Here is a 14,703-nt window from a genome sequence, read left to right on the forward strand (position 1 = left end):
TCAAAATGTACGACTTGTGTAGACAAGTGCCATCAATGCAATGGTTACACCATGAGAGCAAAATAAGATGATTGATTATACCTTAATCTGACATCAATATCATATACTAGTTTATTGGTCAAACCACTGACCAATACATAAAATTAATATGTACGTTTTTTGTTTCGTTTTTTATCAGTGGAGTTTGCTAATTGGCGGTATCTGTTGCAGAATTTTAAAAACTATGACATGCGAGATTAAAGGAACTTTACTATATTAAGAATACTTACAGAAATCATGATAATTAATTCCATGTTCCATTATGAGGGCCCCTACAGTACATGTAGGAGGTGGAAAGGCGAGGACCCAACTCAGATTCATCCCGTTCCCCTACCCCAAAGTGTGTGTGTGGGTGGGGGGGGGGGGGGGGGGGTAAAACTTAGGGAGGCCTCCCACTTTTACAAGGGATTGGGCAGAACAGCATGTGGAAATGTGAAGCAACATTATGCCACTATACTGCAGAATGTGAGCATGAAGATCCCTTCTTCTAGTACTGTTGTTTTCTGCACTAAAGTCTCTACATGCTCACAAAACTATAAGGGAGGCTTCACATCACGTTTATGCCATCCATTTAAAATATACAGTACAGACCAAAAGTTTGGACACACCTCCTCATTCAAAGAGTTTTCTTTATTTTCATGACTATGAAAATTGTAGATTCACACTGAAGGCATCAAAACTATGAATTAACACATGTGGAATTATATACATAACAAAAAAGTGTGAAACAACAGAAAATATGTCATATTCTAGGTTCTTCAAAGTAGCCACCTTTTGCTTTGATTACTGCTTTGCACACTCTGGGCATTCTCTTGATTAGCTTCAAGAGGTAGTCACCTGAAATGGTCTTCCAACAGTCTTGAAGGAGTTCCCAGAGAGGCTTAGCACTTGTTGGCCCTTTTGCCTTCACTCTGCGGTCCAGCTCACCCCAAACCATCTCGATTGGGTTTAGGTCCGGTGACTGTGGAGGCCAGGTCATCTGGCGCAGCACCCCATCACTCTCCTTCATGGTCAAATAGCCCCACACCATCACACCTCCTCCTCCATGCTTCACGGTGGGAACCAGGCATGTAGAGTCCATCCGTTCACCTTTTCTGCGTCGCACAAAGACACGGTGGTTGGAACCAAAGATCTCAAATTTGGACTCATCAGACCAAAGCACAGATTTCCACTGGTCTAATGTCTATTCCTTGTGTTCTTTAGCCCAAACAAGTCTCTTCTGCTTGTTGCCTGTCCTTAGCAGTGGTTTACTAGCAGATATTCTACCATGAAGGCCTGATTCACACAGTCTCCTCTTAACAGTTGTTCTAGAGATGTGTCTGCTGCTAGAACTCTGTGTGGCATTGACCTGGTCTCTAATCTGAGCTGCTGTTAACCTGCGATTTCTGAGGCTGGTGACTCGGATGAACTTATCCTCCGCATCAGAGGTGACTCTTGTTCTTCCCTTCCTGGGGCGGTCCGCATGTGAGCCAGTTTCTTTGTAGCGCTTGATGGTTTTTGTGACTGCACTTGGGGACACTTTCAAAGTTTTCCCAATTTTTCGGACGGACTGACCTTCATTTCTTAAAGTAATGATGGCCACTCGTTTTACTTTACTTAGCTGCTTTTTTCTTGCCATAATACAAATTCTAACTGTCTATTCAGTAGGACTATCAGCTGTGTATCCACCTGACTTCACAACGCAACTGATGGTCCCAACCCCATTAATAAGGCAAGAAATCCCACTTATTAAACCTGACAGGGCACACCTGTGAAGTGAAAACTATTTCAGGTGACTACCTCTTGAAGCTCATCAAGAGAATGCCAAGAGTGTGCAAAGCAGTAATCAAAGCAAAAGGTGGCTACTTTGAAGAACCTAGAATATTACATATTTTCAGTTGTTTCACAGTTTTTTGTTATGTATATAATTCCACATGTGTTAATTCATAGTTTTGATGCCTTCAGTGTGAATATACAATTTTCATAGTCATGAAAATAAAGAAAACTCTTTGAATGAGAAGGTGTGTCCAAACTTTTGGTCTGTACTGTATGTTAACGGATACATCAGACAGATGCCATACAGTAGCATCTGTTCACCATACAGTTCCATTGTAAAAAAACAAAAACAAAGAACGTATATGTTAACATCCACTTCTTTTTTTTTTTACCGGACTCTGCAGGAGTGCCACACTTTTGTATTCCTTTTTTTCCAACGTATACCATACAGCAAACGGATGGCAAAAACGTGATCTGAACCCACCCTTCTTGTATCCTTTCTACAGATACAGAACACAAGACCTGACTAATAGACAAACACTATACTGTAGATTAGGGATCAGCAACCTCCAGCTGTTCAGAAACTACAACCCCCAGAATGCTTCATTTGCCTTAATGGGAGTTGGAAGAACAGCCGAGCATGTTTGCCGAAGGTTGCAGATCCCTGCTCTAGATAGACCTAGAACTTCAGACACAGCCAATACAATATGCACAAACAAATACAGAGAAGGGCACTATGACCTACAGATCTATTCACACATCCTAAAATTCACTGTTTTTGCTGTGATTTCCGTGGCAATACGGCCACCCATTCATATACTACAAATGCAATGCAATTGAAATCAAATGATGCTTTTGCTGTTATTATAAAAAGATCTTCCAAATTCTGCTCCGCATGGGAGAGATATTACGTGTTCTGGTTGATCACATATTTATGATCATATTTTGGTGTATACAGAACGAATGCACACAGTATATCCACAATGTGTTACGCTGGCAACCCGTGTCCACTGCTGCCCTGGGCAGGCATGGGCATCACTCCACTAACCCCGTGTGTACTGGGGCTAGTATTCAGTGAAACTTCTCTGTGGTACTGCAAAGGTTAACCTTCCCTCTAGCCGCTCATTAACCCTCCTATTTATTCTGGGCACTTTGTTTCAGCCCTTTGCCTGCGCTTAGGTTCCTTGTCACTAGTTACCAGTGAAGGCGTGATATTCTTTCTGACTACCCGTCTGACAACAGACTGACTGCAAGCTGCCTGCCCTGACCCTAACCTGTTTCTTATATTGCCCCCCTGACCTTGGAATTGTTTATCGGATTCGTCTATATGCTGCTGGTCCTGACCTCGGCCTGTTACCGGACTAAGAGTATTGCCTGATCCTTCGGTGCTCTCTGATCCTCATGGGTCAGCCACCAACTACTCCAGGACTATCTCAAGAGGTAGCGACCTGGTGGCTTCCCTGTAGTGAAGACCAGAGCCCTGTTTAGGGGTTAAAGGGTTAATACCTGGGGACTACCAGGATAACTACCTAGAGACAGTCTAACGTCAAACCAGTTAGTTCTCACAGGGGGTCCACATCCACTGCCCAGTTTGCCTGAAAGCAAATAGGAAGATGAAAAGCCAACAAAACCTCAACTTTAACCACAGACCTCTGCTCAAGTAGCTGTACAAGCCGTGATCAGGTGACGTGTGCTTGTTCGGTGATGCAAGCGTGCCTGGAAACGGCCTTTGTTTCTTCCCATTGCAGCTTATATGAATCATCCCTGATCACTGCCAAAATATCACAAAACAGCCCTAAAACTGCAGACCTGGCTACTCGCCTGAGACTACATGATTAACGCCCAGAGCATTAGATTAGGTCACTGCAGGACATTGACCTTCCTGTGGATTGAGCCTACATGGTATCATGGGAGCCTCATTTACAATTACACACCGTTGGTCTCCTACTGCCGGCCCTGTAAATCTCGCACCTGCGCCGTTCCGTTCAGTATTTGGCGCAGGTGCAGTTAGTGAAGGGCGCTGGCCGGCTGCCTCACTGCGCCTGCGCTGAATACTGAATGGCGCGAGATTTCCCCGAAGCATAGGTCCGGCAGTTGGAGGTGAAGGCTGCCTGGCCCTGTCAATCTAGTGTAGCAGGGCGTGGCCAGAGGTGGGAGAACGGAGCCTCTAGGAGCAGCGGCAACGCCCCCCTGCACCTTGGGGATAATTAGCATATTATAAAAGTTATATTTCTGGCGTAACGGGGGCATAGATAAAAGTAGGAATAGGGTAGTTAAGTTCAGCTGACATTAGCACATCGCTGTTGTCAGCTAATTTAATAGGAATTATTCTTGTGACAGAAATCCTTCTAAAGAGATTTTCCAGGCTCCTGATAGTGATGACCTAGCCTAAGGATCGGTCACTACTATCCGATCGGTGACGGTCCGACACCCAGCACCCCCCCACCGATCACCCTGCAGCCTCCAGTGCTTGAACTAACACTGAAAATGGAACAGGAAGCACAGCTCCGTTCAAAGTGTAGTGGCCGTGCAGGGTACTGCACCTCCATAGGTCTGATATTGCATTATCCACTTCAAACAGCTCAATGTGGTGGGATATGACCATTTCAGGCCGGGAACTGTGTAATGGTTTATTGGCGCTACAGGGAAACTGGACACTTCCTTCTGGGATCCCTGACAGGATACAACTGATCATACTAGTGGTCGCAGTGTAGGGACACTATTTAATAAGATTACTTTCAGAAGGCCCTTATAAGAAAAAGGCATTGACCAAAGTCGTGTCTATGTGCAGACTGAAGTGCACTGCTAAATAGCCAGACGGATACGTCTCTTGGATCTCCATTCTCGTGGAGATGTCAGACCAGACACCAAGTCTCATCATTTCAGCTAATTTAGTGCTGAGGAAAATGGAAGACACACTGCCCTTTTCAGACAGATTTATTTGCTTTACTTCTATATTTTATCCATTGAGATGCGCTATTGCAAGCGAAGGCCAAAACCGCTCGGTGCGTTCTGTCTGTATGTCTCAGTGCAATGTCAGATTTTTACAGATTTAACTTTATTATGTTTTCAACGATGTGGAAGATTTAGACTAAATACGCTGTCAGAAACCTGGCCAACACAACAACTGACACAACCCTATGCACGAGAACATGACCGCAGATAGATAGAAGGGGCTTTTTACACTGCATCTGAATAGTCCGCTTGCCGTATGAGCCGGAAAAGGTCCTGCCACATCCAATAACTGGACCCTTAAAACGGATACCACTGAGAGGCATCTATCCACTATACCGTATGTATATATATAAAATATGACAGTTACCCTTTAAAAGGGGTTGTATCACTTTTCACAGCAAATGGCATTTATCATATAGAGAAAGTTAATACAAGGCACTTACTAATGTATTGTGATTGTCCATGTTGTCATCTTTAATGGCTGGATTCATTTTTCCATCACATTATACACTGCTCGTTTCCATTGTTACGACCACCCTGTAATCCATCAGAGGTGGCCGTGCTTGCAAACTTATAGGAACAAGTGTGGACCTCTCTGGTAGCCAGGACCGTTGTAGAGCACATAGGTTGGTACTTTTTCCTATAGTGTGCAAGCACAGCCACCACTGATGGATTGTAGGGTGGGCGTAACCATGGAAACGAGCAGTGTTTAACCACTTCAGCCCCGCTAGCTGAAACCCCCTTCATGACCAGAGCACTTTTTACACTTCGGCACTACACTACTTTCACCGTTTATTGCTCGGTCATGCAACTTACCACCCAAATAAATTTTACCTCCTTTTCTTCTCACTAAAAGAGCTTTCATTTGGTGGTATTTCATTGCTGCTGACATTTTTACTTTTTTTGTTATTAATCGAAATTTAACGGGTTTTTTTTGCAAAAAAAATGACTTTTTTCACTTTCAGCTGTAAAATTTTGCAAAAAAACGACATCCATATATAAATTTTTCGCTAAATTTATTGTTCTACATGTCTTTGATAAAAAAAAAAATGTTTGGGCAAAAAAAAAAATGGTTTGGGTAAAAGTTATAGCGTTTACAAACTATGGTACAAAAATGTGAATTTCCGCTTTTTGAAGCAGCTCTGACTTTCTGAGCACCTGTCATGATTCCTGATGTTCTACAATGCCCAAACAGTAGAAAACCCCCACAAATGACCCCATTTCGGAAAGTAGACACCCTAAGGTATTCGGTGATGGGCATAGTGAGTTCATAGAACTTTTTATTTTTTGTCACAAGTTAGCGGAAAATGAGGATTTTTTTTTTTTTCTTACAAAGTCTCATATTCCAATAACTTGCGACAAAAAATAAAAAATTCTAGGAACTCGCCATGCCCCTCACGAAATACCTTGGGGTGTCTTCTTTCCAAAATGGGGTCACTTGTGGGGTAGTTATACTGCCCTGGCAATTTAGGGGCCCAAATGTGTGAGAAGAACTTTGCAATCAAAATGTGTAAAAAATGGCCTGCGAAATCAGAAAGGTGTCCTTTGGAATATGTGCCCCTTTGCCCACCTTGGCTGCAAAAAAGTGTCACACATCTGGTATCGCCGTACTCAGGAGAAGTTGGGGAATGTGTTTTGGGGTGTCATTTTACATATACCCATGCTGGGTGAGAGAAATATCTTGGCAAAAGACAACTTTTACAATTTTTTTATACAAAGTTGGCATTTGACCAAGATATTTTTCTCACCCAGCATGGGTATATGTAAAATGACACCCCAAAACACATTGCCCAACTTCTCCTGAGTACGGCGATACCAGATGTGTGACACTTTTTTGCAGCCTAGATGCGCAAAGGTGCCCAAATTCCTTTTAGGAGGGCATTTTTAGACATTTGGATCCCAGACTTCTTCTCACGCTTTAGGGCCCCTAACATGCCAGGGCAGTATAAATACCCCACATGTGACCCCATTTTGGAAAGAAGACACCCCAAGGTATTCCGTGAGGGGCATGGCGAGTTTTTTTGGCACAAGTTAGCGGAAATTGATTTTTTTTGTATTTTCTCACAGTCTCCCTTTCCGCTAACTTGGGACAAAAATTTCAATCTTTCATGGACTCAATATGCCCCTCACGGAATACCTTGGGGTGTCTTCTTTCCTAAATGGGTCACATGTGGGGTATTTATACTGCCCTGGCATTTTAGGGGCCCTAAAGCGTGAGAAGAAGTCTGGAATATAAATGTCTAAAAATGTTTACGCATTTGGATTCCGTGAGGGGTATGGCGAGTTCATGTGAGATTTTATTTTTTGACACAAGTTAGTGGAATATGAGACTTGGTAAGAAAAAACAAAAACAAAAACAAACAAAAAATTTCCGCTAACTTGTGCCCAAAAAAATGTCTGAATGGAGCCTTACAGGGGGTGATCAATGACAGGGGGGTGATCAGGGAGTCTATATGGGGTGATCACCCCCCTGTCATTGATCACCCCTCTGTAAGGCTCCATTCAGACGTCCATATGATTTTTTACGGATCTACGGATACATGGATCGGATCCGCAAAACACATGCGGACGTCTGAATGGAGCCTTACAGGGGGGGTGATCAATGACAGAGGGGTGATCACCCATATACACTCCCTGATCACCCCCTGTCATTGATCACCCCCCTGTAAGGCTCCATTTAGACGTCCGTATGATCTTTTACGGATCCACAAAACACATGCGGACGTCTGAATGGAGCCTTACAGGGGAGGGGTGATCAATGACAGAGGGGTGATCACCCATATAGACTCCCTGATCACCCCCCTGTAAGGCTTCAATGACAGGGAAGTGATCAGGAAGTCTATATGCGTGATCACCCCCTTGTCATTGATCACCCCCCTGTAAGGCTCCATTCAGAGGTCCGCATGTGTTTTGCGGATCCGATCCATGTATCAGTGAATCCGTAAAAATCATGCGGATGTCTGAATGGAGCCTTACAGGGGGGTGATCAATGACAGAGGGGTGATCAATGACAGGGAAGTGATCAGGAAGTCTATATGCGTGATCACCCACTTGTCATTGATCAACCCCCTGTAAGGGTACATGCACACGTTCCGGATTCATGTGCGGAGAATCCGCACTGAAATCCGCAGGTGTTCACAGGCAAATCCGTGCGGTCAATCCGCATTAATTGGTGCGGATTTGCGTGCGGATTTGTGTGCGGATTTGGTGCGGATTTTCCGCATGCGGATTTCACTAAGTGAATAAGGAAAATCCGGTTAGGAAAAAAAAAATTAATTGACATGTCGCGGATTTTAAAATCCGTACCGCAGGTCAAAATCCGCGCGGAAAAAATCTGCATTGTGTGCATTGAGAATTTCAAATTCTCATAGAATACAATGTACATGACCTACGGTGCGGATTTTCCGCACGCAAATCCGCACGTAAAATCCGCACGCAATCCTGATCGTGTGCAGGGGGCCTTAGGCTCCATTCAGACGTCCGTATGCGTTTTGCGGATCCGATCCATGTATCCGTGGATCCGTAAAAATCATACGGACGTCTGAATGGATCCTTACAGGGGGGTGATCAATGACAGGGGGGTGATTAGGGAGTCTATATGGGGTGATCAGTGGTTCATAAAGGGTTAATAAGTGACAGGGGGGGGGGGTGTAGTGTAGTGTGGTGTTTGGTGCTACTTTACACAGCTACCTGTGTCCTCTGGTGGTCGATCCTAACAAAAGGGACCACCAGAGGACCGGGTAGCAGGTATATTAGACGCTGTTATCAAAACAGCGTCTAATATACCTGTTAGGGGTTAAAAAAATCTGCTGCTGGCACGCTAGAGATACACTCGCTTACCTTCCGTTCCTGTGCGCGCGTTCACAGGAAATCCCGGCCCTCGCGAGATGACGCATATATGCGTGATTCTGCGCAGGGCTGCCACCCCCGGAACGCACATCTGCGTTAGGCGGTCCGGAGGTGGTTAATGTGAAGACAGGTGCACTCTGCAGTCTCACTAAACCCTCAAACTGATTTTAAAATTTAGAGATTAGTCAACATGTCCTACGGTGTAGAACATGTCTAAGCCCGGGCACCACGCCAGTGGGCATACAAGCATGGCTACATACTGGAGGTAACTGGTGAGCTGTTTGTGAGTCAGCCTCATGCTCCTGTAATTTGCCCACTGGCTCCTGGTATTGCCCATACGGCTCAGGTAGTAGAGTGTTAGGTCCCGGGCTACTTGAGAAACCTTGGCGTGGTGCCCGGGCTTAGACATGTTCTACACCGTAGGACATGTTGACTAATCTCTCAATTTTAAAATCAGTTCGAGGGTTTAGTGAGACTGCAAAGTGCACCTGTCTTTGCTATTGTTTTGTTATATTGTTATATTGATTATTACATCCGCACTTGCTACCTTGTGTGAGATGTCTATTGTGGTACTTGTGGTTCGCCGCGGGCATCCTCCACCGTATGCATTTTGCTGGTGATCGCCATTAGCAATGGGCCACAAGTGCAGGATTTGCTCCCCTGTATATATGCACGACTGCATGTGGGTTTGAGCACCTCCTGCTAATGCCACCCTGTCTTTTTAGTTTAAGGGACGTACCAGAATCTTTCCCGGCCCATACGGTAAACGCATTATTTAGACGCAGTGTGAAAAGAGCCTGAAATATACCATCCGTGCACATTATGTATACGTGGATGTATAAAGAATATAATATATACATCTTGTTCTAGAAAATGGTATAAAGTCATATACGTGTAAACGTCAGTAAATTGTGATTCTTGAAAAGAAGAGTCTAATCTACAGCAGGTTCACTAAATGTGTATCAGAGACCTCAGAGTAGTGTTACACATCTCCACTTCCATTCATATACATTTCATTACCAGCTTAGGATAGGCCATCAATATTAGATTGCCGGAGGAGAGATTCTTAGCATCCCTGCTGATCAGATGTGTTGTGGAGCTCCAAGCCCTCTCCACTGTTTCCCAGGCACAGCGCCACACTTAGCAGTGGCTATGCCTGGTATTACAATGTGTTGTATGGAGCAGTAAGAACACTGAAGGGGAGAGCACTGGTCTCTTCAAACAACTGATAGAATGGGATGCCAAGAGTCAGACCCCCACAATCTAATATTGATGGTCCATCTTAAGGACAGATCATGAATTTTAAAGAAACAAAATAACCGTTTAAAGGCTATGTACACCTTCTGCATTTTACTCATTTTGGGCTTAAAAAGATTTTTTTTATTGGTCTTTCTTAAAAATATTCAGCAGTTTTGTCATAAAAGGTTAGATTCTAACTAGCTGTGAGAATCATACTTTCACTTTGTCAGTCATCTAATTGCCCTTATGTCTAAATTACTAAAAGCTAAAAACATTTATTTAAGCTACATTCTTAGCAGTAAGAACTGAGCTAAAATGATGGTTATAACAGGTATCGGCAACCTTCGGCACTCCAGCTGTTGTGAAACTACAGTTCCCAGCATGCTCTATTCGTTTCTATGGGAATTCTGACAAGAGCAGAGCAATTATGCATGCTGGGAGTTGTGATTTCGCAACAGATGTTGTCTACCCCTGGTTTATAAGGTCAGAGATAAGAAGCCATCAGCTGAGCTGCCTGATGGAACAGTAAAAACACAGAGCCTGCTATTGGTGAAACTCGAGGCTGTACAGAGAAAAGGGCTCAACATTTTTAATAAAGACCAACTTACAATGAGTACTAATGAGTATTAATGCAATAATAAAAAAAAATGGTGTTCATAGCCTTTAAAGGGGTTGTCTCATGACAGACAATGGGGGCATATACCTAAGGCATATTGCTGGGACCGGCACCTATATGGAGAACGGAGCCCCAAAAGTGGCATGCGCAGCCGCCCTCCATTCATTTTCTATGAGGCTGGCGAAAATAGCAGAGCCCTGGCTCGGCTATTTCCGTCGAGCTCACAGAAGTGAATCATAGTGGTTGCGGGTCATGCGCGGTGCGCTCCCATTCGCTTCTATGGGGAGCCACCTTGTGGGGCTCTGTTCTCGAGTAATATGCCCCCATTGTCTATGATGAAACAACCCCTTCAAGGCCGTTTTTAATCGGTCACATTAAAACCCACAATTCTGCTACTGGGCAGCACGGTGGCTCACTGATTAGCCCTGGTGCCTTGCAGCACTGGGGTCCTAGGTTCGAATCCGACCAAGAGCAACATCTGCATGGAGTTTGTATGTTCTCCCCGTGTTTGTGTGGGTTTCCTCCGGGTACTCCAGTCTCCTCCCACATACCAAAGACCTACTGAGAACATACTGGGAACTTGGATTGTGAGCCCCGTTGGTGACAGTGTGATGCTAATGTCTGTAAAGCGCTGTGGAATATAGTAGTGCTATATAAGTGTATAAATAATACATATTGTACTGTAGAGTTCTATATTTGGTTCAGTAAATCCATTTGGCTCTTTGCCTGTATTACTGCCCTTTTAAACTAAGCTAACATAGATTTCTACAGGAGATATTAACACATTCCATTTTGCATACATAGTAACACTTTGGGGGGAATTCATCATGTGGGGAAAATCTGAAGTCAGTTTTGCTTGAGTCTACGTTGGAGTACATTATCAAATGTCTCATGTTACTTGATCAATTGCACACGGTCGTGAGCGGTCCGTGGTATCCCGGCCTGGCATCCTGCTGACAGCAGGAGCGCACGGCGTCATTGGTTGCTATGACACCGTGCGCTTTATGCCGCTGCTGCACTACAGTAATACACTGGTATAGATCATACAAGTGTATTACTGTAGTGCAGCGGCGGCATAAAGCGCACGGCGTCATAGCAACCAATAAATCTGGAGGGAAGCTCATTACCATAGGTAACCACACCCACGTCCAAAACTGGAGTGAGTGGTGTAAAAATGCACAATTGTGCACAAAAATTATGTGCGAGTGCAAAAAGTCCAAGACTTTTTCAATGATGGACCAAAGAATGGTGAAAAAAAAATGATCCGTAGAGATGAGGTTAATACTACATGTAAAAGCTGTTCTCAGTTATTGCTTCCCTCCTGACACAGGCACACACGGGTTAATCTAAGCTAACAAGGAGTCAGAGCATCCTGACATTCAGAGCAATCCGAGAAATTAATTTTCTCTGGAGTCTGTATCTAGTTATTGTTATTTATTTCTCCCGGATCGATACTAACACATTTATAAAATGATGTGGTCGTCTACAATCCATAGGTCATAAAGCAACCTGCGCATTCTTTCCAAATCTAAATTACAATGTCACTCTGCATTACTCCGGGAAGGGGCAACAGGATTCTTAGCACTGTACTAGCAAGCAAACGGCAGATCATCGTCATTTCATGAGGACGTTATAACTTTAAGTGTAAAGCCATGGGGAATAGCTTAAAGGGGATTTCCAGGAGGGAATCTGTCACCTCAAGTAAGCCCTGAAAAGTACAGTAAGGCCTCTTGCACACGACCGTATGGCTTTTTCTGTATTTTGCAGTCCGCAAAAAACGGATCCGCAAAAAATACAGACGACGTCCGTGTGCAATAAAATTTTTTGCGGAACGGAACAGCTGGCCCCTGATAGAACAGTACTATCCTTGTCTGTTATGCGGACAATAATAGGACATGTTCTATCTTTGAACGGAAAAGAAAAAAACGGAAATACAGAAACGGAAGGCATACGGAGTACCTTCCGTTTTTTTGCGGATCCATTGAAATGAATGGTTCCGTATATGGAGCGCAAAAAACGGAACTTAAATGGGAAAAACGGTCCTCTACTTTTTTCTATGTAAACGGTCCTCTACTTTTCCTCTAGATCCCAAAGAACAACCCTACATCTACAGACATTCATAACAAGACTAGACTCCGACAATAATCCACATGCTGTATGTCATCAGTCACGAGACCAAAGACACTTCTGGCTCTAAAAACAACATCTCAAAGACTACAATTCTGATGGTTACAGAGTATTTATAGGTAAGTCTATCCCAGCACTGAACATCACTTACCTTCCTGGCCTGATCATTGTCTTCTAGCTGTCCCAGATCCCTTCCACTGGCCTGTGCGATCCTCTTACCAGAGACCAGGTTCCCCACCATCACAGAGGCAGGGCCAATTTCTACACAGACAAAATAGGATGCATTTAAGTTTAATGGAAGGGAACTTTAATAGAAAGTTTAGACAAAAATGTACATATGAAATGCAAGTCTTATTACATTTCCCCCATAGTATTAATCAGAAAAATCTGCCACTAGACGGAGCTTTAGCACTTAGGCCTCGTTCACACTTCAGTGTTTGGTCAGTGATTTCCATCAGTGATTTGTGAGCCAAAACCAGGTGCAACTTTAAACACAGAACAGGAGCAGATCTTTCCCTTCTACCTCATGTCTGTGGAGGCTCCACTTCTGGTTTTGGCTCACAAATCACTGATGGAAATCACTGACCAAACACTGAAGTGTGAACGAGGCCTTATGGATACTGCTTTATTAATGAGTCTAAATGGAGTTTGTCAGCAGTTTTGCATCAACAGTGTCGAGCTGGAGCGCCTTGGGCCTACCAGAGGGAGTTCTTCTGAGGGCCCAATCCCAATATCATCAATAATATAATAGGTTTTGAATAAAAGAAATAGATCCTAGTGGCAAGTTATTATCTCTAAAGGCAGCTCCAAAGTTTTTTTTTTGGAGTTCAAAGGTCCATCCAGAGCCTGGGCCCATCGGAGGATCCTCTAGTACTCTTGTGGGCCAGTCTGACCCTGCTGACAGATATAGCGGGTGCTGCTCTTGAAAGCGTATTGGGGGCGGGCCAGCAGGCTGCAGGGTTTTAGGTGTATGGGCCGCACCACAGCCCCTCTCCCTCCCATATGCTGCGAGTGACAGCTGAAGCGGTCTCCTGGCCGGACACTACATCTGTTACTCACAGCAGAGAGAAATGGCTGTGGCTCAAACACTGCTCCTGACGTACTGCACCCTGGAAGCTCGCCACTTCTGCACTTCCAGTGCATTTGCACAAGTGGCGCCTGTGGGATTTAAAGTTCATTTTCTCAGTACTATAGTGATTAAAAGCATACTCTATGCCCGTCAGCAGACCCTGCCCATGCCCGTCAGCAGACCCTGCCCACGCCCGTCAGCAGACCCTGCCCACGCCCGTCAGCAGACCCTGCCCATGCCCGTCAGCAGACCCTGCCCACGTCCGTCAGCAGACCATATGTCTGTCAGCAGACCCTGCCTATGTCCGTCAGCAGACCCTGCCAGTCACAAATTTAGCTTTTCGTTCTTTATCTATTCAGATATAAAAAAAAAAAAAAAAAAAAACAACTCTGCTAAAATAAGTCCATATTGCTCATGAAAATTTTATGGGAATCCGCTCTCTCTGAGACCAACACATGGGGGCCAACTTCTAACATCTATTCTCAACCTCTACTTCACAAAAGGTAACATAATGGTGTACTATAGAACCAAGATGATCTTACCTGGCTGTTTCTGTCTTGGTTTAGGAAGGTTCGTCACACACGTGTGAGGACACATGAGCACATTGCACGGATGGAGTGACCCCTCGAGGAACAGTTGCTTGGTCTCCGACAGGTGAATGCCACCTAAAGGGGTTTTGGGAAGTGTGTTTGCTGGTACTAGAGCTAGACAGTAGACTCCAACTTGATGTATACTATCAATTGCCTACAGGAAACACAAGAACAGTAGAAGCCGTTACCATGTATGCAAGCCTTCATGTTAATGGCGGTCATATCCAGACCAACTGATGATGTCTGACAACAAAGGCGAGTTATGCCAGCATAAAATTATGTAGTAAAACCATGATGTGTATATACTGTATGTTCTTATAGGCCGGGCCTCTTATCAAGTTGCCAGGCAGGATGGACCAGTACCCCACACCCTAAATAAAGTAAGGTCACCGCATCAGTACTGGTACATGGGTTTTGCATGTGACTTGTTTTAGGGTGACAAGAATGGACCTCATATGCTTGAC

General features: G+C 44.3%; 1 protein-coding gene across 6 annotated transcripts in view; it reads right to left on the reverse strand.

Moving 5' to 3' along the window:
• The window catches only part of DIP2C (disco interacting protein 2 homolog C), a 420,623-nt gene that overhangs the window by 67,971 nt on the left and 337,949 nt on the right, over positions 1 to 14,703 (reverse strand). For all 6 annotated transcript variants that reach the window (XM_044292962.1, XM_044292959.1, XM_044292961.1 and 3 more), the window contains 2 exons: positions 14,192 to 14,393; positions 12,732 to 12,841 (listed from right to left, as the gene is read on the reverse strand). In XM_044292962.1, coding sequence (XP_044148897.1) covers positions 12,732 to 12,841; positions 14,192 to 14,393 — 312 coding nt within the window. The remainder of the gene's footprint in view (positions 1 to 12,731; positions 12,842 to 14,191; positions 14,394 to 14,703) is intronic.

This window comes from Bufo gargarizans, chromosome 5, assembly GCF_014858855.1.
Source record: "Bufo gargarizans isolate SCDJY-AF-19 chromosome 5, ASM1485885v1, whole genome shotgun sequence".
In the NCBI taxonomy this organism is placed as follows: Eukaryota; Metazoa; Chordata; class Amphibia; order Anura; family Bufonidae; genus Bufo; species Bufo gargarizans.